The 25474-nt window shown below is 39.3% G+C and overlaps 1 protein-coding gene across 3 annotated transcripts in view; it reads left to right on the forward strand.

Moving 5' to 3' along the window:
* Positions 1 to 25474, forward strand: part of LRRC28 (leucine rich repeat containing 28) — a 75420-nt gene that overhangs the window by 34206 nt on the left and 15740 nt on the right. For 2 of the 3 annotated variants that reach the window (XM_006924139.3, XM_015598726.2), the window contains exons 6-7: positions 5488 to 5694; positions 16323 to 16425. In XM_006924139.3, coding sequence (XP_006924201.1) covers positions 5488 to 5694; positions 16323 to 16425 — 310 coding nt within the window. The remainder of the gene's footprint in view (positions 1 to 5487; positions 5695 to 16322; positions 16426 to 25474) is intronic. The other variant, XM_025041223.1, reaches the window with a different exon arrangement.

Below are 25474 nucleotides of genomic sequence, written 5' to 3' on the forward strand. Positions count from 1 at the left end.
TGCCACACATTCAAAGTTATGAATGTATAGCAAGCCTCTTATGGTTGGTTTTAATTTTTTTATTTGACCAGGGAAGTGAGTCCTGCCCATTTTCTGAAAGCTATCCACCTCCTAAGAGCCCCTTTCTCTATGTTAGACATAGCAAACATATGCATACTGTGCTCGTAATTGTTTCTGGGATGGAAACTTCATCCACTGAAAAGGTATTTATATTCAGAATTTACATTTAGAATATTATGTAGTATGATGAGCTGGAAATTAGAAATATTTGTTTTCTGCCATGTGTTGTCGAATTATATGGGATATTTCATTTAATCACTTTAGTACGTGTTATTCTATCCCTTTTTTACATACGAATGTTTTTTAAACATCAAATCAGTGATCTAAATATTTGAGTAAGTACCCCAGAGTTACACAGCTGATAAGTAATCAGATTATGGCTGGAACCTATTTCTACATACCAGAGTATGTACCTTCCACAGCCCAATCAAGAGAAAGAGTGACTAGAAATAGTGACATTTCCCGCATGTAGAATGGAACTTGGCATTGAAATATTGTCCTTTACTTCTCTGTATGCTCTCCCTAACCCGGTGTGCTTTGGAGCTCAACTTAGAGCTGTTTTTAGTGGTACCGGAAAAAGCCAGAGCTTGAAAATACCAAGCCTTGTTATTGACTCTGTGGTCACTGGCTTGGCGTGGAGTGGGAGGCTTCCTTCCCATTTAAATTTTAGGTTAGGTCAGTGTGCATCAGCAGAGAATGATGATTTAAGGAGAACTTACTGTTTTCTCTTTTGAAATTGTACTCTAATGTTATTTTTATGCTTCGTGTAAGTAATTACTATGTGGCAATAATGAAATCGTTTTCAGGATATTCTATAAGTAGCTGAAAAGTTTTAAGGTATTGTATATTTAGCATAAAAGTAAACAATGGAAACAAATGTGAAGTTAGGATTATTCTAGGCACACTAAAGGAAAGGAAGTATACAAATGTATGTTTACTCCCTGGAGAGTGCTGTGGTGACAGGGAGACCAGCTGGAAAGAATAAAGTTCTAGTCATATTCCAAAAAGAATTCTTCGTGACTCTACGTCAGTAATACTACATTAATTTCAAGATGACATATCAATGAATATTTTTGAAGGTGTCAATAATGTTTAATTAAGAATAAAATTATAGACAACCTTATTAAAAAGAAACAATATATTGAAAAAAGATTTCAGAAAAATGCAAGTAACACGTTATTAGAAATAAAAATAGCTAAGAAACTGATTAAATGATATGAACTTATACCAAGAATAATTTTTCGATTTCTAGTCTGTAGATAATCAATGTATGGAATTTTTAAATTTTTGCTTTAATATACATTTTATTTTTCACTTTGAAAAAGAATTTTATTTTTGAAAATCATTTTTGTGTTTCAGTTTTTATTTTAACACGCAGGAAAATTTCACCCGTTTTGAGTGCATAACCACCACCACAATCGAATGGAGGCGAGTCCCAGCATCCCGTTAGATTCCCTTGTGCCCCGGTACATCCGCCTGCGTCTACCCCACAGGACCTGCAGAATTTCTGTTAGTTTTCTTCTACTTCACTTTGGGTTTAGCTGCCCCCGCCCTTTTTTTCATGTCTTAAAGTGAAAGCTCAAGTAAGGAATTTGAAAACCCCTTTCCTAACATAGGCGTCGAAAGCTTAAAATTTGTCGCTAAGCATTTCCTTAGCTGCATCCCATAAATTTTGACATGTTGTATTGTTGTCTTCATTTGATCAAGAATATTTTCTACTTTTCCTGTGCTTGCTTTTACTTATGGGTCGTTTAGAAATGTGTTGGTTGTTAATATCCAAATATTGGGGATGTCCCAGATTTCTTTCTGTTGTTGATTTATAATTGAATTCCATTTTGTTCAGAGAACATACTTTGCGTGATTTCAAATATGAGAGTTGTTTTATGGTCTAACATATGGCCCATCCTGGAGAATGTACTATGTGCACTTGAAAAGAATGTGTATTCTGCTGTCTTCTCGTGACAGTTGTCAAATGCGGTCGACAGTGTAGATCAAGTCTTCTGTATCCTTATTTTCTCTCTAGATGTTCTATCAGTTATTGAGAGTGACATATTAAAATCTCTATTCATCATCATTGAAATGTCTACTTTTCCTTTCTGGACTGTTCATTTTTGCTTTACATCATTTTGGGCTCTGTTTTTTGGTGTGTATATAGTTATAATTGTTATATCTTTCTGAAGCATTGATCATTTGACTGTCATGAAATGTCACTTTGCCTCTCGTAATATTTCTTGTCTTAGTGTCTTTTTTTCAGATATGAATACAGCTGCTCTCTCTCCTGATTATCTTTTGCATTATATATATCTGTATATATATATATATATTTTCTGCCTTTTCAGCCTCTTTGTACACTTGACTGTAAAGTGTGTTTCTTATAAGCAGCATATTGTTTTTATGCAATCTGACATCCTTTCCCATCAGCTTGGGTTGTTTTATCTGTTGACATTTAATGTAAATGTTGATGTGGTTGTATTTACATCAGCCATTTTTCCATTTGTAACCCCACATAACTTGTATCTTTTCTGTCCTCTGTACCTTCTGAATTGGCTTCTTTTATGTTTGTAAATATTTTTTCCTTTTTTGTTTAATTGAGGTGTAGTTGATATATAACATTATCTTAGTTTCAAGTGTACAGCATAGTGATTTGATATTTGTATATATCGCAGATGGTCAGCACAATATGTCTAGTTAACATCTGTCACCATCCGTAGTTGACAGATTTTTTTCTTGTGACGAGACTCATCCATGTCTCCCCCAAGCCCTCTGAATTGAATTTGTTTCTACTCTTCTCCCTTTGGACTCTGATACTTGTTGGGCTCCAGACAGTCTGTCGTGCACACCATATTTATTTTTTTCACTTCCATGCCTTTCCCGATGCTTTCAACCCCACCTCTGTCCCTTGCTGGAAATTCTCTATTCATTTTCCTTTTGACCTATTCAAGTTCCCATCTCCTTCAGCAAATTTTGCAAGAGCTTCTCCAACCCCTCGTCCAACTCTTCTTTCTCTGAGCCCCTCGTCACACCTCATCTCTTACATGGAATGTGATTCTTTCTTTCTTTAAAAAAATTACTAATTATTATTTATGCCTACAGCACCTGGTCTTCCTAGGTGGTCTCCCACCCGAGTACTAACCGGGCCTGACCCTGCTCAGCTTCTGAGATGAGACATCGGGCTTGTTCAGGGTGGCGTAGGCGTAGACCATAGACCGTGGCTCCACTGGGGCGCGAACAGGCGTAGACCATGGACCGTGGCTCCACTGGGGTGCAAATGCAGGACCTTCTGCATGTAAAGCGGACGTGCTGACCGCTGTGCTATGGATCCGCATCCGGAACGTGATTCTCAGTGACAGAGACCCTGTCGCATTCTCCGCTCAGCACCCAGCCCCCTGGTGTGTGGCCGATCGGTTGCACTTCCGTCCCATTCCGCTCCTCTGATCACTTTACAGAGTGCGATCGGAACGATGTGTTTCTTTTTCTTTTTCTTCAATTCTGAAACATGATGCTTATTCCCTCAACTCCTTCACCCCTGCACATCCCAAATCAGAAGCAGCTTTTTGGCATGAAATAGATACACATAGGCAGCCCTCTTTCTAGACGAAAACCAGTGCTAATGAGGCCGAGAGTGACATTGACTTCCGTGTGCATCAGCGAGGTCCATGCAGAACAGAACGCCCTTAGAGTCCAGACCGGTCGCTGAATCCTGCCTTTCCACCCTCAGATACGCATGTCGTTCGGTATTGGGGAAATTGGGCAATGAAATGTGAACTCTAACAAACAGATCATTTGTAATTTATAAAAATAACTAGAAATTAATGTATCTTGCACCTGTATTACTTTTATTTAAAAAATAGTAATTAAAAATGCTCCTGTTAATAGGAAGTCTCTAATAAAAAGTGGCAAACTTTTTCTGTAAAAGGCTTTGCAGACTACATAGGGTCTCTGTCACATATTCTTTGTTGTTTTTGTTATTTTTTTACCACCCTTAAAAAATATAAAAACCTACCAGTAGATTACTTCCTAGATCGATTTCTAGGAGTGCATATCAGACTCAGGATTTGTAATGGAAATTTTTTTTAGTTAACTAGCCTCGTAACCAAATTATTCTGAATGAGTGTCTTACCTTTAGTCACCTGTTTGAATTTAAAATGCATAATTATAATTAAAGCTGAGTGAAAGTAAAAAAAAAAAATAATGTGAAACAGTCTTAGCTTCCGAGCAGCACACAGTGGGGCCATGGGCCAGATTTCGCCTGTGAGCTGTAGTTTGTCACCCCCTGGCCAGTAGCATTAAGAAGAGCTGATCTGTGTCATTGGGCATCCAAGAGAGCAGAAGATCTTCTCTCCAGCAGAGAAGAGACTAATACAATCCAAGCCCAGAACAAACTGGGATGGGCCCGGGGGTGTGCCGTCACGGGGCGGGAGCATGGCAACCTAACCCGAGAGGAATGGCTCGTGGGTCAGGCTTGGGATTGAGTAGGCTGGGAGACGGCATCATGGCGGTCTGCAGCTTGGAGGTTCCATGGTGCAGAGGTAGACTTGTCCCGCACAGAGCTTCCTGGAGAGCCTGAGTGGAGCGTGCTGGCCTGGACAGAGTACATGTCCCTCCTCTAGAGACCGCTCAGCACAGCTTCCTCTGTTCCGAGATGCTTCATGGGGATGGTCCCTGGGAAGGACGAAGTATCTTGTCCCAACCTTCAGACTTGGTATTTGGTGAAGGACGAGGACATAATTTTACTCACCGTGGAACAGATTACAACTGTAGACATCAGTAGTGAGTGAATATTGGAGTAAATGGAAGGATTTCGTTTGGATGGAATTATCTTTATAGAGATTGGGTTTTTAAAAGGACTCACATGCTGGACAATATCTAAAAACATTACCTACTGATAATTTCATTATTATTATAACACTTACCATGGTGAAGATTTCCAAAGACACCTAATTCTTACTTCAGAAAGTATCAATTTAGTTTGTATGAACAAGGTGCATACTGGGAGACTGTCACTTATTATATTTTTAAGTTTCCTAATATCTACTTAGATAGGTAAAATCACAAAGGTAGCAAAAACCAGGGACCTTACAGTGACTGTAATCATGCTTTTTTCACCCTAATACCTTCTGATTTATCAAGAAGCAGAAGCCATAGTATCAGACTCCTGGCTCAGGGTCACCCCTTTGTGTCTCTCCTTTCTCCATGCCAACACTGTCTCCATTTTAAAAAATCCAGGTGGGCTCATTTAGAGACGCCCACCTAGGTCGGACTCTTCGTACACTAGACCCAGACCCTGTGCTTCGGCATTGATATCTATGGAAAAAGCTGCAGCTACTGATTTTTTATTTGGTTGAACTGTTACAGTATTGATTCATTTTCTTTCTTTAATGAATATAATCAGGATGCAATTTATCTTAATTTTGATTTTGGTTGTAGAGGTTGGCGATTTGAAGGAGCTGCAGACACTAGACATTTCTACCAATCGTTTGCTAACTTTACCCGAGAGGCTTCACCTGTGCCTTTCTCTGCAGTACCTCGCTGCGGACCGAAACCGCCTGTGGAGTGTGCCCCGCCACCTCTGCCAGCTGCCCAGCCTCAACGAGCTCTCCATGGCGGGAAACCGTCTTGCGTTTCTGCCGCTTGGTAAGTGACCGTGTTTCTGTGCTAAAGCAAAAAAAAAACAAAAACCAAAGCACAAGACGGAAAGCCTTCAGTATTGATTCATTTTCTTCCTTCTGTTTATTTTAAAATGGCCTCTGTAAATCCATTCTTGCAGTGAACAAAGCATCAGCTGTTAAAAATAGTTTATTTCAATTAGGGATTTCATATTTTGAAAAAGAAATTATATTAAAAATTCGTTGAGCGATGATTTACTCTGAGAAAGGAACAAAATTATATGTATGTATGTATGATGTATGATGTATGTATATATATTAGGTTGCGCGTATATATAATACAAAACTATAAGATTGACGGGGTATTAAGCAATATGAGAGGTTAGCTACTGTTACAAATATATCTTCTTATATGTTGGCTTCTGGGTAGAAACATTTGCATTGCCGGATGACCAGACTACAACATTGGAAAACTTTTAAATTGCCCAAACTGCCCACTGAGCTAGAAATATCACCCTGGCTAATAAATAACAGATTATCCACTGGAGCTGGCTCATTCTGACATAATGTATGTTAAAGAACATAGGCCTTTAATAAAACAATACATTTATTTTCACCGAGAATTGAATTATTTTGTTAACTTGTAAGAAATAGAAGTGCCACTTAAAAAAAATTAAAATAGGATGCCCCACAGAACCCTAAACTATCACAATAAGCATCATATGATTTTACTCGTAAAAGCGTTTTTTTCATAATGAATAATTTATCTCTGAGGGCAATGAAGTAAATAATTTACTAGTCCCTGAAAGAGAATATGTTCACTATAATGCAGTATACATATAATTTTCAATTAAAAATAACTTGGGGACATGAAAATCAATTTGAGTAATATCAAATAATTATCCAATTTAAAAAGATTACTTTTCTATAAATATAAACGCTGTACTTATGAAATTAACAAAATAAAATAAGCCATTTCAGAAGGAAGCTACATGTCTAAGAAAACAGAGCTTTCTTTCAAGTGAGAAAAATATCAAATATAAATAGATTTTTAAAAAGCAATGTGCTTGCTGCATAAACCACAGGTTATAGCACAATTGCAGAGACAAGCACCAAGTTACAAATCCAGAGATGCAGACTCCAGCCTGGTTACAGCCCATCACGGTGCACACTTCATTTGACTCTGCCCCAGACAGTTCTCAGCATTAGATGGCTTCGGTTCGTCAGAAGGGAGTTCAAGGGAATGGTTCAAGTGTACACACTTCAAGGAAGGACAGCTGCGGACTTAATTATTTTCTTCCTAAAGACTTAATTGAATTCTCTTTCCTAAGCCACCTTCATGGTGTTAAAAGACAGCAACAACAAAAACAAAACAAAAAACAGGACCGAGAAGATTGCTGATATTTCTATCAGCTTCAAGTTCATCATCCTGACTCTAACGTGAACCCTGCTTCGGGCACCCTGCCATGGCAGCTCTCTGGTTGTCTCATCCATTTCTTTAGATTCACTTACTGCCTTTTCTCAGAGAACTGAACCGTTCCTGGAAACTTAGCAGTAGGGCCGGCTCTTTACAATAGTCGGGAGATGCTGTGTGCATACACACACACACAGACACACACACACACACACACACACACACACACACACACAGACACACAACTAAGGCTTTCCAATAGAATGTCCCTAAGTTAGTTGCTCACACTTCAGTGAGCATGATACAGGCACTTGAAAGTTTATGAAATGGGTGCTATAATATCTGTGGACATAGGTATCTTATTTTGGGGAGCTACTTACTGCATTCAATTTTTTGCCAAGGGAGTTTCACTTAGGAGAAAAGCAGTTTTTTTATGGGGCTTCTTAAAGGTATATCAGATTACAGCCTCTTCAGAAAGCCACTACAGAAGCTATATGTGAGGATGATTGAAATCACTTGTAATACTGTCTAAACCAATAATACTCTTGGAGTTTGTTCTTTTTAAGATGAAAAGATGCATCAAGAAGGAAAGATGCTGCTATTTATAATGATACCATGGCAATTGAGTGACAGATTAGCCTGCAAACAAGCTTTATTCACTGTTGTGACTATCAGCGAGAAGGAGGGGGAAATTAGCCACTCGACCTAGCGCTATGAGATGTAACAGAGGCCTTGAAATGTGCATATTTGTTGTCAATTCAATATAGCTCTCTATACTAAATGGCTCACGGAGTTGTGACTCACCTCTGGGCTTCTGCAAGTGTAGGAAAATACAAAGAAAAGGGTTTTTTTCCTGTAAGGCCTTTTTACCAGGTGTTCCTGATTTCTCTTCCATAATTAATAAGCCCGATTATTCAGTAATGCTTATACCTTATTCAACGTTGAATAATAGATATAAGTCCCGTGAGATTTCCCGTGTGCCACTGGCTATGGAAGGGCATTTTTGAGTTAGCCCCCAGGAGGTGTTCCGCCAGCTAAACTCAGCGTCAGCAACATCTGTAAGTTTACGAAAACAAGAAAACAAAAGTCTCATTCACGTTAGCTGGTAGAATTTTTGAGTATTAAGTTAGAAACCAGTGAATGAATTTTTAACCAGAAACATTGGGCAAATGACATCGAGATGTATAAGATATTCTGGTGCATAGACTACCAGTAACCGACCCAAGAGTAAGTAGAGAATAGCTTCCTATTCATGTGGAGTCACTGGGTTTCTAAACCAGTTCCAGATCGTGTTCCTTGGAGGTTTTAGAAGTGAAATGTTTATTTTCTCAGGAAGAGTTAGTTATTCCGTGCGCCAAGGACAACTCCTTTACTGCTGTGGATTATCCACTGTGACTTTGACAAGGACATTAAACTGGCCTTCTGTCACGAAGCAGGAGATCACGCCAGTTTCGTGGAGTAGTTGTAGTTGGTTTTCCTTTGTAGGAATTGCGTAGAAAAAAATAATAATTTGAGCTAAGTAATGGGACAGTTTTAGAATCTAGCTTCTAGGCATTTTCAGAACCCGTGCTATAATCCCTCTCATCACAAATGGCATGTAATCCATATGTCTGTTGTACTTTTTTTTTTATATTGCTTCTTACTCGTCTCTGTATCTGCTTAGAGAGTCAGGAAAAGAATTCCTGTTTACTATCTTTTTAAGAAAATATTGAAGTCCACACGACGGAACTATTAGAACTTCAAACCAGTACGGACACTAGATAGAAACCAGTTAATAATTCCATAATCTGAGACTTAGAGATGAATGCGAACTGTACTTTACTGAACGCTAAGCATCTTTGATCTGCAGTTTGAAAAAAACTCCTACCTTGAGGTCATTGTTTAACAGGAATAATTTGCAAAGTTTGTAGCCAAAAATAAGTTTCAGTGCTGAAAAGTTTGTTCTAGTATAGGCCACAAGTCCCAGAGGTGGGAATTACTCCCGTGTTTGAGTAAAAGGTTTGATGACTGATTTCCGAGGAGAGACCTGAGCATGCCACTAAAATCTGTGAGGATCAGTGGGCAGGTCTCTAATCAAAGGCATAATGAAAAAGGTGAAAAGGGACTTGAAAACAAAATTCAAACACTAATAATAAGAAAAAATGGAAGAGAATTATTCGATTAATTAAAGTCCATACAGACCTTGTTTCAGGAGTAACGTTATAACTCTGGAATGTTTATATTTTCCAGAAAATGGATCATAGGTGCTCCTTTTTGAGCTCTTTTTACAAAAATTCTTTTCTTCCTCCTGGTGCTGCTCAGTCATCTGACCCTTTCCCACTGTCTTAATGAAAATCTTTATTTGTCTTTCATCACATGAAGCTTTTGCTCGTCCCTTAAGGTTTTCTTAAGGAGTTAATAGGATTATTTCACATGGCTTATGTGGCATGGGTAGACATTGACTTTAAGGAATAAATAATAATATTAACTTTACCAGTAAATTATATTAGCCATACTAGCTAATGTGTGAAGAGAGAAGTTCACCTAGAGTGAGTGAGGTTTCAATGGACAAATGTATGTTTTTCTCAAAGTTTTGGAGTAGGATTTGGGGGTAGGGAGTGAGAAGAGAAAGTTAACCCCGTTTTCACAAAGATCAATTTTAAAAAGGAAGAGAGAATTGTCGCTCGTTCCCTAAAAAGTACAGATGTGAAATTTAGAGAAATTAGTACTGTGAAGGCTGGAGCCATGAGCAGAATCTTGGCCAGCAAAGTTTATGTCCATTTGGTTCTGGAACTTAGAGTTATTTAAATAGTGACAAGAATGTGCAGTACTAGCAAAGTCTGGAAGATGTTGTCTGTTGACTTTAAAGCCAGAATCTGGAGTTTCTGCCATTTACAGGTTCCCATAAATTTCTTAGGTTTTACGGGGAAGAGAACAACAAACAGGTTCATGACCACTGAGCAGCAGCAAAAGGTGAGGTGCAGAGTGCGGATCTTGTCTCTCCACGCTGGCAGCCATGACACCGGAAGTCATGCTGTTGTCATTCCCGCGTCCTTCTGGACAGTCTCCTTCTCGAGGAGCTTCTCTAAAAGAATTCTTGCTACTTCTTGAAATTACTACCCTAAATCTGTAAGTCGGAATTAACCTCACCAGGTATCTGGTCTTTTAAAGGAAGCAAAGGGATATTTTGTTCATCACCTGTCTCCTTGGCAAAGCCTCCTGCCATCACAGGTGGGTGCTTGGGCACAGTGCCATCCCGCCATACAGAGCACCCATGCAGCCCGCTAGGTAGTATCACCTCCTGCCGTAAGTGGGGGTTCTGCGGAGGGAGGCTGTCTAACTAACATCATGGTGAAGCAGGCACATGTGCTTTTGAATTCCATCTCTACCATTTAATAGCTGTGCGATGCGGGGCTTAGAAAGTCTATTTAATTTGTCTAAGTCCCAGTAATGGGGTAATAGTGCTACTTCATAGCACTGTCGTGAGAATTAAATAAGATCGATTTAAAACACTTCTATCACCCATAAACATTGCGTAAGCCCGCAGTCCCTATGAACTGTTTTTATTGTTTCTCTAGACTATAAGAAAGGCTTGGGACTGTGTACGTCTTCACTTATGTACCCTGAGCATCTAGCACAGTGTCTAGCTCGTTGCTTGTAATAATTTCTTTGTTACCTGAACAAAGAATTGGAGATGCTGATACTTGAATATTTAAACCAACAGCACAGGAAGACTTCAGTCATTCAAATTCATTAAAATTGATTTATTTTAATTTAGCAGTTATTGATCTACTGTATAAAGCATCTTTTTAAATGATAGCTCACTGTGAAATCTTATTTTGTAAAAGTTGAATAGATCAGAAAGAATACGATTATGTAAAAGATTTAATGGAATGTGTGTGTGTGGTGTGTGTATTTAAAGAAGCTAGCATTTAAAAAATTCATTATTCTGAAAAAGTGGTTGAAAAGTTCTTTGTAAAAAGCATAATGTAGGAATTAAGATGAGTTTTAAAGTGGATTTTGGAATACACTGTGAACTACTCTGAATTCTTTGTGAAGAAACCCACATGTTATAGAAATTAAAAATGTAATTATGACTAATAATATGACTTACCAAACTATGATAATCGAGGTAGCAACGATAGAGCATTCTAAACAACTTATTTCGGTCTGTCGCTCTGATGTCGTGGTTTCTATTTCCCCATCATTTTATTGAAGAGAATACATCATTCATCCTTTGATAAAATAAATGGGTTTCACCCTGGTCTGCAGTAAACAGATCCTGTTCTGTTCTGGCCGGGCTGTCATTCCGTGCTTGCCTTTTTACAGTATGGTTAAAAAGCAGGACCCTAGACACACAGGACCTTTTTGCTCCGTCTTCAGCCATGTGGCCTGCATATGCCAGAGCCTTGAAGTTTGAAAAAAAAAAAAAAATTGGAGTTTGTGCAAGACTGCTAGCTTTTGCTAATTTCTGAGTAACAATACTTTGATCTGTGAGTCTGGAAGGGAAAAAGGAAAACATTTTAGACATAGTACAGCACTTTTAAAAGCCACATGAAAAAGTTCTTTGTTGCTTTAGCATCTATGCAGATGGACAATTGCCTTGCTTTACAAAGTTCATGTACCGAGCATTTTCGCACGGGAACTTTAAAAAGTACTGTTGTGTGGTATGTTTTTTGAAAGGTACCAGTACATTAAAATTAACAGAAGAAAGAAAACACGGATGAATGGTCTCTTCCAAAGTTCATTTTTGAGAGAAGATTTTCTGTTTTAAGAATGGAATAAATATCTCAAAGCTTTTTCATGCACAAAATACTTATATTTCAGCCTCAACGTGATTCAAAATGCCATTCCATTGTGCTTGAGGATTTGCCAGTGGGTGGCTTTCTGGCTAAGAGCACGCTCTCCCGAGGTTGTCACAGCACTGCTTGTACAGCCTGTGACCTTGCTGGGTGTTAGGTGTCTCAGCCTCACCAGCAGGCTGTGCTGTGTCAGCTAAAGCAAGAGCTGACTGGTTCTCTTTCTAATTCCCTGCTCTGTTGGGCGACCTTTTCTTTATATACAGAAGAGAAAGGTAAAACACTAAAATGTACTGGGCACCAATTATCACGCAATGGATCACGTTTGGCATCACGGACGTTGTTGAATCTCCATAACAAGCCTGTGACGTGCATATCATCACGTCCGTTCCCCAGAGGAGGGAACAGGCTCAGGGCATTGAATTTCCCCTAGCGTCACGATCACAATCCTGGCAGTGGAAGGCCAGGATTCAGACTCAGTGCAGACTCCAAAGCCCACGACGTCATATTAATTTCAGTACTGCTTTTTCGTACTCTTATGAGATTGTGTTATTTGTTCAGTTGAACCGTCTGTGTTAAATACTCCTGTCCGTGTGGTATTACACTGACTAATGTGTAATACTCAGTGTTTAAATAATAATGATGTGTAATTTGAACACAGCTGATTCGTGTTTTCTTTCATTTTCAATAGAAAATAGTTCATTCCATTATGAGCAGAGTATATAAAAAAATGACATTCCCCAGACGCATCGTCAGGAGGTGCAAAAAAAATATTCTCTGGAATAACGAAAATCTGAGATAAGATCTAAACCAAATAGCATTTTAAATCATCAGCTCTTCATTTTTTTTTTTCATATAAAACTAGGATAAGAAAGAAGAGTAAATGACATAAGAAGTAGCACGTGTCAGCTTTTATTTAACTGTGTGTCGTGAACATTCTATGTAGACTCATTTAATTTGCACAAGCCTTTTGTGTATATTAGAAGAAAGAAGTACTTCCCCTGTCATATCCCATTTGGTGTCCTTGATTCGACAGGATGAGTAACTGGCTCTAGAGGCTATTGCCTCCAATTCTTTTCTGTGCAATTAAAGTACGGAAAAGTGTTAGTACCTTTTCTTTGCAATTAAGATATAGAAAAGTGTTAGTGCTGCATGCTGCAGAGAATCTTTCCTAATTGACCTTCTGCTATAGACCACACTTCCAAATACGTCACTTACTACTAATAATAAGAATAAGAATAATTGCCATATATTGGAGGAACTGTGTGCCAGGAATTCTGCTTGATAATTTATAAACTTTGTTGGTATTTCTCACTAAATTTAAGAGATGAGGACACACATCTTGTAAATAGCATGAGGATTCAAACCCCGGTTGTCTGACTCCAAGACTGTGTTCTTGCTCCGTTAATGAGCAGCCTAGACTCTTACCGCTGCCTAAACTCAAGTGAAGAATCTTTCTTTGAGCCCCCTAGGGGCCTTGAAAGGCAAATCTGAGCCAAGAGTTTATTTGTATTTTATCAATGTAGTTTTTTTTTTTTAATTCAGTTTTCTATATACTTTTAAAGTCCGACTTTCTATTTGTAATGAAAGAATTTGCATGTCAGAGAAGTAACGAAGAAATCTAGAATAGGAATTCTTATGCTAATTTCGAGGCCTTCGTTGCAAGTGGATTCTGGTATTTCTATCTATATTTTTTCCATCTATGTTTTATAAATTTATAGGCTTTTATTACCAATAGATACGTTCAGACGTGTTTGCTATGTTAGAGTATACATTACTTTGGTAATTGTATATTTTTATGCTTAAAAAACATGTTGTATAGTGATCTAAATTTCACAGATGACTTTCACACTTAGTTATCATAACCTGGTAAGGCTGAGGGACAAGGTGCTGTTATACCATTTAATATGTTAGTAAATGAGGCTCCACTCACCTGGCTGAAGAGTGAAAGACCAGACACGTAAGACGTGGACAGACAGTTCATTTAAAAATGTAGAAATGGCCCTCAGACATATTAAAAAATGTCCACACATAATTAGAGAAATGCAAGTTAAAACTATCGAGATACAATTTCTCATCTATCAGAATGATAAAAACTTTTAAATAGGACAACATGTTTTAAAAGTTAGTGAGACTGCTGGAAAGCCAGTGTTTTCTACATTGCCAGAGGAAATGCAAATTGGTATAACCCATCTGGAGGGAAATACCTAAGAATCTACACATGTACTTACCTTCTGACCCAACAAGTCTACTTCTAGGAATCTGTGCTGAAGGTACAGCTCCCACCACGTAGAAGTATCTCTGTGTATGGGTTAGTAATGCATGTAGATCTGTCCACTGAGAGATCCTAGACGCAGTGGCAAACTCGTCATAATGAGCACACGCAGCACTCAGATCTTGGTTTCTACGCACCATATCCCAATAAAAAGAGTTAAGTCGGAGAGGTAGTTGATTTCAGAGCTAGAGCTGGCTAAATGCAAGCTGAGCTTGGAACGTCTCGCGGTGCCATAAAGTAGGGAAATGCTCAAAAAAGGACAAAAACTTGTTGAAAGAACGCTGAGTACTAACCTTAAGCTGCTTCTAATTTGCCAAAACTGGGACATTTTTATCAATACGATAAGCGATAATGGTATTGGGCTTTTATTCCTTACAATAAAGTAAACATCCTTGAATCCGTACTGATGTAAAAATCAAATAAATAGGAAGGAAGGGATGGATGGCTCTTCCTTGTAGAAGAGTTCCAATTAATGTAGACAGAAAAGCAGTAATAGAAAGCCATCATTCGATAATGCCACATAATTTGCAAACAAGATCCATCGATGGGTGCTAAAATTAATAGGCAAAATTTTGAGGAAGAAGAAGACATTTACGTAGTCGTGGGGCTGTAGTTAATCTGAAGGCTCGACCTGGGAATTTGACCAAGCAGCTTGGAGGAGCTGCTTCCAAGATGGCTCCTGCATGCCTGTTGGCCCGAGGCCTCATCGCCTCTCCAGAAAGCTGCTGAAGGGCGCTCACGACAAGGAGGTTGCCTTCCTCCGGAGTGAGTGAACCAAGGGGCGAGCAAAAAGGAAGCCACGGTGCCTTTCGTAACTTGCTTTCAGAAATCACACCCTGCTTCTGCTGCTTGTGTTTATAAGAAGTGTTTAAAGCACCACACTGGGAGAGGGCATCTCTAGCCAGTAGCCCGAGAATCCCTTTCCTCCCTGAGAGTCAGCACTTCGCCTTCCATGGCTCCCAGTGCTCCCGCTTTGGGTTTCTCTCGCAGCTTGCTCCAGAGCTAGTCTTGGGCAGGGTTACTGTGCCAGGACCCCCACCCCTTCCTTACCTGAGTCTTCTGTTAACCCCTCCCGCTCTCTGCAACGAATTGTCCAGAACCTATCCGTGAACCCACATGGCTTTATACAAGCCTCTCTAGCAGCAGTCAATGCTCATGTTCTAATACAGTCATCGTTTGTCCTGTCTGTCTTCATGTATCTTACGTCCTATTCATATCTCTATCCCCAGGGCCTATCATGGAGCCTAAAAGGTCCTCAATGGGTAAATGGCTTTTCTTTTGAAATGTAAATACACTTAAGAACCTCCTAATTTAGCTTTCTGGGCCTTCCTCTTTCCTAAACTGAAGAAGGATAAGAGGGAAGCCATCCGCTTCAACCTCTTACCTATCTTCACAAGCAGAACTCTGGGAAACTTTTCAAAGATGATGTACTTGCTTCAGGGAGCAAAGAGTTAGCAAGGCTGCTGAGCACCGGTCTGTGACAGTGAGGGCAAATAGCCCCACCCAGTGAAGGCCAGGACCCGACAGGAGAGCTGGGCACACAGTGGACAGGAGGGGATGACCTCAGCACTTGGAAGTGTCTCTACTGCCTCTGTTGGCCAGAGGCCACCTTCAATACTATGTGCCTTGGCTCCTCACTGGGACTTGGGGTTCCCTTTGCTTCCTCCTGCTACAGCCATGGGCAGTGTTATTGACCCCCACATTCTCCTGGCTCCTGAGACCCTGGCCCAGCCAAGGCCTGATACCCCTCCCCCCGATCTTTCTGCCCAGGGGAGGCGAGACACAGAAGGTCGTGACACAGGGCAGCACGAGGCTTGCTTCGGCTGACCTGCCAAAGCAAGGTTTGTCCAGCGTTTTTCCCTGTGGAGAAAAACAAAACTAAATAATTGACCTACAACAAACTTTATTCTTAAAAGTATTAGAATTTGTATGTGGGAAGGAAATTTCATACTATTCCATTTCCAATGATCTCATTTTACAGTCTAAGAAATCACGGTCCAGGTGCGTTGTTTGTCCACAGTCACGTTTCCTGACGCAGAGACATAATCTCACTCTCAGAGTGAAATCTACAACACTTTTTCTTCCAGACCAGAAATTTTGAATTATTCTAGTATCACGTATTAAAATTTACATTTCACGTCATATTGGTGCATAACTATCGGAATTATAGTACTTTTCTTTCTGATCAGATCTAGGTCGATCGCGAGAACTGCAGTATGTGTACGTGGATAACAACTTTCACCTGAAAGGCCTGCCATCCTACCTGTACAATAAGGTCATCGGCTGCAGCGGGTAAGGTGCACTCACACTTCATCCGACAGCTCATCTCTTCCTCTGTCTCTGTTTCTGTTGCATTATTTGCTCCTGCTCTAACTTAGATGGAGACAAACAGTTTCCGGGGCCTCGTTCAGTTTTGTCTTTGGCCTGAATGTGCTAAACCAGATACCTTCAAAAGCTAGGAATATTGGGCAAGCAGTTAATTTAGAGTGTTGTACTTCGAGTTCAGTTAGGAAGCTGTGAGTTCAGCCAATACATTATGATTTTCCAGTCAAAAGAGAAACGAATCCGTGCACATATTATTATAAACTTAGTACCAGTCACAGAAACCGGCGAGATGGGCATTATTAATTTAAAAGCTTTTCTTTCTCCGCAGTGACGATTTTACTACAGTATCTAGAACTTTACCATTTGGAAATATTTAGCACTCCACATTTGAAATAGTCCCTCCATGCAGATCAAGATTCTAGCAGGCAAAGCAGATGTCTCAGTAAATGGGAAATGACAGACTTATTTTCAGAGCAGCAATCATCTTTCCTTCTCAGTCGGGCTTTTAAAAGGACAGCCTCAGCTCCCCCTGCTTCAACAGGGGAACAGAACCCCCTTAACATGACTCCCGGAGTGGTACGGGGTTAATACTGGACACAGCTCAGCTCCCAGGACCTGCTTTTGACTGGCCTCACCTTCGTCACTTAGAATACCTTCGAGGCTACTTAGCCAGCATATTCGACTCTCTCCCCATAATCCCCAACACTCTGCATAAACTAGCTCGGAAAAGGGATGACAATAAGCTTGTACATAGAGGACAGCCATTCCCCTGCTGGCATGGCTCCAGGGGGTGGGCACCGAGCAGTGATTCCTCCAGAGAGAGCCCTCCGAGGGACAGTGGCCTTCCCTTAGGAAAAATTATACAGTTGTTATCTTGAAAGAGCCCTAAATGAGTTCAGTGCCTACGTAGGGTGATGAAATACAAGCCCATCGATGTGTTCCAGAACCTTCTGGGAAGCAGAGATAATAAAATGTGTGAGGAGATTTTTTAGCGCAGTGATTTTTCTACAGCTGTGACAGCTGTGATACCACTCAGTCATTAATCCTAATGAGTTCTCCAAGGGTCCATAATGCAGCCTAATTCTTCCAAGCGGTGAGTAAAATGCTCTCAATCACCAGGATACGTGGCATGATGCAAGCCGGCTCCAAGGCACAGGCAGCTTTTCCCACACCAAACAGCCTTCAGAGGCGGCACTGAAATGTGATTTAGCCTCCATCTAACTTAAGATAAACAGCCGTCTCCTTTGGCGTTTAGATATGGATGTTGTTGACTGCCAGAGAGTTCTGTTCGTTCTGAGTAGAAAGGTATTTTTTAATCCTCGACTTGGTATCTGGTAGCAGAGGGACTGAATTTTCTGAGAACTCCAGATCTTTGGAAAAATAAATAGGAGGGCAAAATATGCAAGTTTTTAGTATGTAGTCTATATTTTTTTATTATTATTAACATCTTCCTTTGGTAATTGTAATAAGAAAATAAATAAAATTCTTAAAAGGAGAGTATCAAACAGTTTTCGAATATTAGTTTTTAGGAGTGTAGACAGCCCACTTCCAGATGCACTGTGATCCACAGGCATTTTTAATATGTTGGTTTAACTTAGAATGAGTTTCTCATAGAAGCAGTTCTGGTGGTTGTCTTCCCAGAGAGCCCATTAAAAGCCAACATAACCCGTTTTACAACTCTAAAGTTATACTCACTTATACAATATTTTGTGGCAAAACATATTCAGAACGCTAATACATGGTGACTGCTAACGGCTCAGCAACGGAATTAGGATGCCCCCCCCTTCTTTTATCTCTGTTGAATATGCAAAGGGTCTCCCCACTTCAAGTCAAAAGGGGGCTCTGGGAAAAGGAGAGGTAAAGCATAGAACAAGGTTCTGAGATACATCTAATATAAAGAGCAAAGGGGTATTCGTGGCCTAGAAAATTCTGAACAAGGAAATTGATTCACTCGTTCATTCAGTGAACAAGTTTGGTCACCGTGCTAGATAGTGGTCGTACGATGATGAGCGAAACAATTCAGTACCTGCCTTTGTGGACCTTATAATCTAGCCAGGGATCCAAATGAACACCTCGGTGATAATTTTCTTTCAGGAGTGATATTGAAGCTGAGAACCGAGGATCAGGCACGCGTGGTTCTCCACTGCTGGCGCATGTCGCGTCTAGCCCAGAGGCAGGCCTGGAATGTGAGAACACAGTAGCTTCCACGGTACCGTGGTCCGTGAAACAATTGCATTGCCCCTTTTGGGTTAAGAATCTAAGAGACGAGAGCAGCAACAGAAGAAAACGAACACGGCTTTAGGGACCTGTGGCATAATACGAAAAGATCTGGTGTATGTATAATTCGCATCTCAGAAGGAGAATAGAGTATAGAGTATAAGACACATAAACAGGTATTAAAAATAGCAAATATCAAATATTGCACAGTTTCAAGGAATCTCAAAAGTCTCACGAAATTATATTTGATGTTCATGGAAATACAAAGTTAGCACCTCGTCATATGTCCATTTATTTGTCAAATAATCATTAAGCGTTACCTCGCAAGTCAACACTGTGCTAAAAATTATGGAAAAGACAAAAATAATTTAGATGTTTATCCTAATATATACAAAAATAAATACCCTAAGAGAGGTAGAGTGATGGAAATTTAGAGCATGGGACTATCTTTTATGACGTAGCCTTGTAGTCACACTCTGTCATTTCTGTTATAGCCTATTGATTACACAGGTCAACCCAATGCATTGTGGGAGGAGTCGACCTAAGGGAGTGAATATCGGGAGGAGAGGCTCGTGGGAGCGATCTCGGAGGCCGATTCTCACAGTTCCCTTATAGCCACCGCTCTTTACTAGCCTCGTGGAAAAGTAGGATTTTTATTTTGGGTTTCTCTTATTATTACTATAGGTGTAAATGTCTTCAATTCTTCTAGATTTTACCCAGAAGGAAAAGCCCCTCCCATGTTAGAATTGTAGAGAGTGGTAATTGGCACGTTTGCGTACCCAGGAGAACCTAATGATAAAAGTGATCTTATACCAGAGTGATTTTTCCAGTTGTCTGATTCTATAAGGAAAAAAAAAAACCAAACCACCACTTTTTCTTATATAAATAAGCAATTATAGCTGCATTTGGGTACACATTAGTTAAATGGTTTGTTAATATAACCACTCAAGGTATCAGAATTGTTTATATGAGAAATGCATTCCGAGTTAAACCAGTGGACTGAAAAATATTCTTTAGATCGCAGTCCATTTTTACGCGGGGGCAGCCTACACATGTAAAACAAGCGACAGCACATAGCTAAACCAAATGTCCATGGAGCAGGCCCGAAGCAGCCCAGCTACAGACAGAAAATCTGGAGTGTGATTTCACTCAAAAGACAGAGTTTGCAATTAGAGGCCGATGAAGCGATTAATTACTTATAAAAACAAAAATATTAACATTCCTTTTAAGCTTAGAGGAATGTAACAGAATCCAGAGTCTCCGCAATATAACTTTTACAATGTCCAGAATACTACCCAAAATTCATAGCGTCTGAAGAATACAGAGAATGTGACCTGTTCTCGAAAGGAATGACAGTCAGCAGAAACCAACTTGGGATGAGCCAAAATGCTGGAATCGACAGACATGGGTTTTAAGACAACTCGTTCTCAGCGAAGTAAAGAAAAGTAAGTTTGCAATGAATGGAAAAACCAGAAAAATCGAAACTATAAAAAAGAGACAAGGGGAAGTTCTAAAGTTGAAGAATAGAATATCTGAAATCTAAACTTCCCTCGATGGGCTTAACCGCAGAGTGGGGATAGCAGAGGAAGTCATAGGAACTGTAGGGAGATCAATAGAAATATTTCAGTCTGAGGAACGTGAGACAAGATATCAAAATAAAAAACGAACACAGCATCGGGGACCTGCCAGATAATATAAAAAAGACTGATATACGTATCCTAGAAGAAAAATAGAGAATGGGCCAAAAACAACAAGAAAACATTTGAAGAAATCATGTCTGAAAATTTCCCAGATATGATGAAAGACGTAAACTTACATTTTCAAGAAGCCAGCAGATCTCAAGCAGTATAAATTAACCAAGAAAATCCTGCCTAGGCAAAGCTGCTGAAAACCAAAGACAAAAAAAAAATATACTGAAAACAGCCAGAGCAAAATGACAAATGATATACAAAGGAGTAAGTCAAAAGACTGTTACCCTTCTCAGCAGAAATTTCGAAGGCAAGAAAACAGTGGAACATTTTAAAGTGCTAAAGAAAAAAAATAAAAAAAAAACAGTCCACCCAACAACCAGTAAAAATACCTTTCAAGAATGAAAGCGAAGTAAATGGATTCTCAGATGGAATAAAACTAGCCTTAAAGGAGTCTCTGCCAAGATGGCAGTCAGACTGTCTCCAGCCCCAGGCTTATTCTTTCTGGGTGGCATAGTTCTTTCCTGTCCACAGCCACTTCTCCCCTTGCCTCTCCCTGTTATTTTAGGCTGAAAAAAAAAGAAAAAAAACAACTTATTTTTTTTTTTGCTAAAAACGAGGGTAAATCTGGTAGCAGTTTCCATAATAATGAGCATGCGGGTGACTGTACTTTCTGAAGGATAAAAGATAGTCATTTGGATGCTTTTGGTACGAGAATTTAAACTACTTTTAACACCTTGTTGGGTAGAATGGTAAGTGTGAAAATAGATACGAATGAATTTGCTAAATCACATACGTACTCTCAGTGGCAGAGTAATGGCACTATTCATTTAGCTTGTTTGGGGTTCAGTGTTGAATGGCAGCTCTGAAAACATTAAGTTGAAAGAACATTGTATGATAATCGCATGTTATCTATACAACCAAGTAAAACATACTAATGTAACAGATTAACTCACAGGTTCAAATGTACAGTCTGTTTGCAACCACCTTGGCATTTAATCTAAAAATGATAAAAACTATTGAGTTAGAAATCAAAGATACCAAGGCTTAATAATTGCCACTTAATAATTATTTCAGTTCGGGGTCAACTGAAGCATGTCACGTGACTTCCATCCTTCCTTCCTGACCGTTCATTTCCTGATTATTTCTTATCGAGACGAGTGACCCTGGCTTTCAAGGCAGATACCTTTCCAGCCTTCTCTCCCGCTTGCCGTTGTCTTCTGTGTCCCCACACTCTAGCCAGGGGGAACATGCTTTACCCATGTGCCCGAGCACTCACAGAGCTGAACCCCTGTTCCCCCTCCTGGGGCATCCGTGTGCCAATCTTAGCTCGTAACGATAGATCCCTTCACAGCGACACTAGACTGGTGTTCGACCAAATATCTGGGCATCGCGGCCCAGCCAAGTTGTACAAAAATTTAACTGTCACACTACGTATTGTAGCATATTATCAAAAGAATCATTTATTGTAATAATGAAAAGAAACCACAGCTATAGACATTCCTTAACCTTGACCGAGTACCAGGCAATGTGCTCACTGATCAATTCGCGTGATGCACATAATCCTCCCAGCAACCCTTGCAAGATCATCCCCATTTTAGAAATGAAGAAACTGAAGCTAAGAGAGATGAAGTAAATGGTCCCAGGTCACAAAGCTGGGCGGTGGTAGAGCATCATCTGTTTCACTGTGCATACTCTGCGGGACACACACTGCCCCCTCTTGTCCCTGGTCTAGAGCCACCTGTGCGTTTTTGAGCCCCTCTGCCAGCTCCTTGAGAGCGGAGACAGATAACACCGTTCTCTCTCCTGCGTCTTTTCACGTAGTGAGAGTGGATGTTTAGTCTGACGAGGTCGAGGGAGGCCAGCCAGGGCCAGCAGAAGGGTCCCTAACTCACGTGACCACCTCCCTTGCCGCCTGCGGCTCTTCTCTAAGTAAGCAGAGGAGGCTTTTAATAGATGGACAGTCAAATGGATCTCATTCGCTCTTTATAGCCAGTGGTGAAGAATAAAAATTTCTGCCCAGAGAATCGTCAGAGGGAAATTAGACCTTACATAAAACAAGGACGTGCCTGTTAATGTGAGCCTTTTTCGTAATTTCAGTCAGATACCTGTCTTTAATTATTGGAGACAGGGAAAGCATTAGAAAAATCTGGTTTTCAGTTTTCTAAGCCTTTGTTACTCTATGTTATTATTACTCTATGTTAATATATGTTATATATTCTTGGGGCAGTGTTTGTGTAGAGTTCATCTACAATAGGGTTAAAAAGCAGCAGATGTCAAGGCAACATAACAGCATGAAGTAAATACTCACGAAGGACTCCTTTTACCCTACATATTTATTGTTTTATGGTTTTGCTCAGCATTCTCATACTACAGTGTGGCCATAAAGTTTGGAAACAAATTATTTTACCATAGCGACAGAACCAATAGGATGGGGTGAGGGGCAGAGAGGGAGAGAGAAATTGATTTGTTTTAAGGAATCAGCCCATATGATTGTGAGGGCTGGAGACCCAGGAAGGAGTTACGTGGCAGCTTGAGTCTGAAGGCAGCGTGGAGGCAGAATTCACTCTTCTTCGGGGACCTTAGTCTCTTTCTCTCAAGGCCTTCAACCGATCGGATGAGGCTCACTCACATTGTCGAGGATAATCAGCTTTATTCAGAGTCTGCTGATTTAAATCTTAATCTCATTTTTAAAAACTACCTTCACAGCAACATCTAGACTGGTGTTTGAGCAGATACCACGGTTCCGTGGCCCAGCCAAGTTGGTATAAAATGCAATCATCACACCGTGTATCGTGGCACATCATCCAAAGAATCATTTATTATATATTTGCCTATATTTCCACTTAGTGGCCACATGGCATAATGGCATTTTGGATACGATCCTCTCATCTTAATTTTCTCCATATTAGGAAAGAAAGAATGATTATAAAGTAAAATTTAGATTCATTTTCTCATCTTCACAAATCGTTCATAAGGGTAATATCTTTTAACCCACAGAAATACTCATATGTTATCTTCTAGAATTTTTAAGGGTTTAGGTTTACATTTAGGTCTATGATTTATTTTGAGTTAATTTTTGAATACGGTGCAAGGTATGGTTGAAGTTCCTTTTTGGTATGTGGATATACAGTTGTTCTGGCATCATTTGTTAAAAATACTGTCATTTCTCCGCTGTAGCCCCATTTTACCTTCGTTGAAAATTAGTTGTCCGTATATGTGTAAGTCTATTTATGTGTGAGTCTATTTATGGATACTCTGTCGGCTCCATTGATCTGTCTGCCCATTTTGACATCAATACCCCATTGTCTTGATTACTGTAGTTTTTACAGTAAATCTTAAAATCAGGTGGTGTTAGTCCTCCAAAGTTTTTTTTCAAAATTGTTCGACTATTCTAATTGTTTTAGAATCAGATTTTCGATTTATATTTTTAAAAAAAATCCTACTGTGATTTTGATTCCATTGAACTGTAGATCAATTTGAGAATTAACATTTTCATAATCTTGTCTTCCAATGCATGATCACAAGAAATGTCTTCGTTTTTCAGCAATATTTTGTAGTTTTCAGTATAGAGATCTTAGATATCTTTTGTCTGATTTATTTCTAAGTGTTTCATATTGTATGTGGAATTTAAATTTTTTTCAATTTCCAATGGATTGTTGCTACCTATAGAAGTATAGATGTCTTACATATTGATCTTCTATTCTCCAAACTTTTTAAGCTCGCTTATTAGTTCCAATAGGTGTCTTATAGAACCTATCGAACTTTCTACATACACCTTCATGTCTTCTGAAAGTAAAGACAGTTTTACTTCTTCCTTTCAAATCTGGCTATCTTTTATTTCTTTTTCTTGCTGTATCGCACTGGCTAGAAGCTCCAGGACAGCGTTACGTAGAAGTAGTGAGAGCACACAGGTATGTCTTGCTGAACTTATCGGGAAAACCATCAACATTATATAACATTAACTGTTGTTTTTCATAGATATCTCGTATCAGATGAGTAAATTCCATTCTATTTCTGCTTTTCTGAGATTTTTTAAATTAGGAATGGATGTCTAATTGCATTAGGTACTTTTTCTGCATCTATCGAACTGGTTATATGGTTTTAATATAATGAATTACATTAATTTTCTAATGTTAATGCAATCTCGATTAGTAAGATAAACTTCATTTAGTCATAGTGACTTAATATATTGTTGAATTCAGTTTTCTAAAATTTTTCCTAGCTATGTTATGAGCGATACTGGTTTTTGTTTCTCTTATAACATGTTTGTCTGGTTTTGGTATCAGGATAATGCTGGCTTCATAGAATCAGTTGGGAAGTATTCCAGCCTTCTAACTACAAATTCAACTTTAATAAATACAGGCTGTTCACTTTATTTCTTGAGTGAGCTTTGGTAATTTTTGTCCTCGAAAGAATTTGTATTGACATATAGTTGCTTATTACCTTTTTATTATCTGTAGGAACTGGAAAATGTCTCCTTTCTCATTGTGAATATTGGTAATTTGTCCTTCCTCTGATTAGTCTGGTTAGAAATTTATCAATTTTATTGATCTCAAAGATCCAGCTTTTCTTTTCATTGATTTTTCTCTACTAGCTTCCTGTTTTCTATATCATTAATATTCTTGATACTCTTTATTTATTTTCTTCTCTTTATATAGAGTTTAATTTGCTTATTTCTAGTTTCTTTAGGTGAGAGCTATGTATGTAACACATCCTTCTATGCAGTAATTATAATTATCATTATAATGACCTTTTTTGCCAGTTCTAACATCTCTCAGTTCTTGGTTTTAGTTGCATGACTTTTCTCCTCATTATAGGTCCTATTATCCTGCTTATTGGAAAACCTGGGAATTTTCGGTTGAATGCTAGACAGTGTGAATTTTTTCATGCCGAGTGCTGGACATTTTTGTTTTCACATAACTAGTATTGGTGTATGTCCTGGGACACAGTTGAGTTGATTGGAAACAGTTTGATCTTTTCAGATGGCTTTTAGGATTTGTTAGATGGGAGTGGAATGGTGTTCGGTCTAGGGCTAATTATTCCCCACTGTCGAGATAAGACCCTCTGCGCGCTCTACTCAATGCCCCTTGAATTGTGAGCTTCAAATC

This window comes from Pteropus alecto, unplaced genomic scaffold (genome assembly GCF_000325575.1).
Source record: "Pteropus alecto unplaced genomic scaffold, ASM32557v1 scaffold59, whole genome shotgun sequence".
NCBI classification, from domain to species: Eukaryota; Metazoa; Chordata; class Mammalia; order Chiroptera; family Pteropodidae; genus Pteropus; species Pteropus alecto.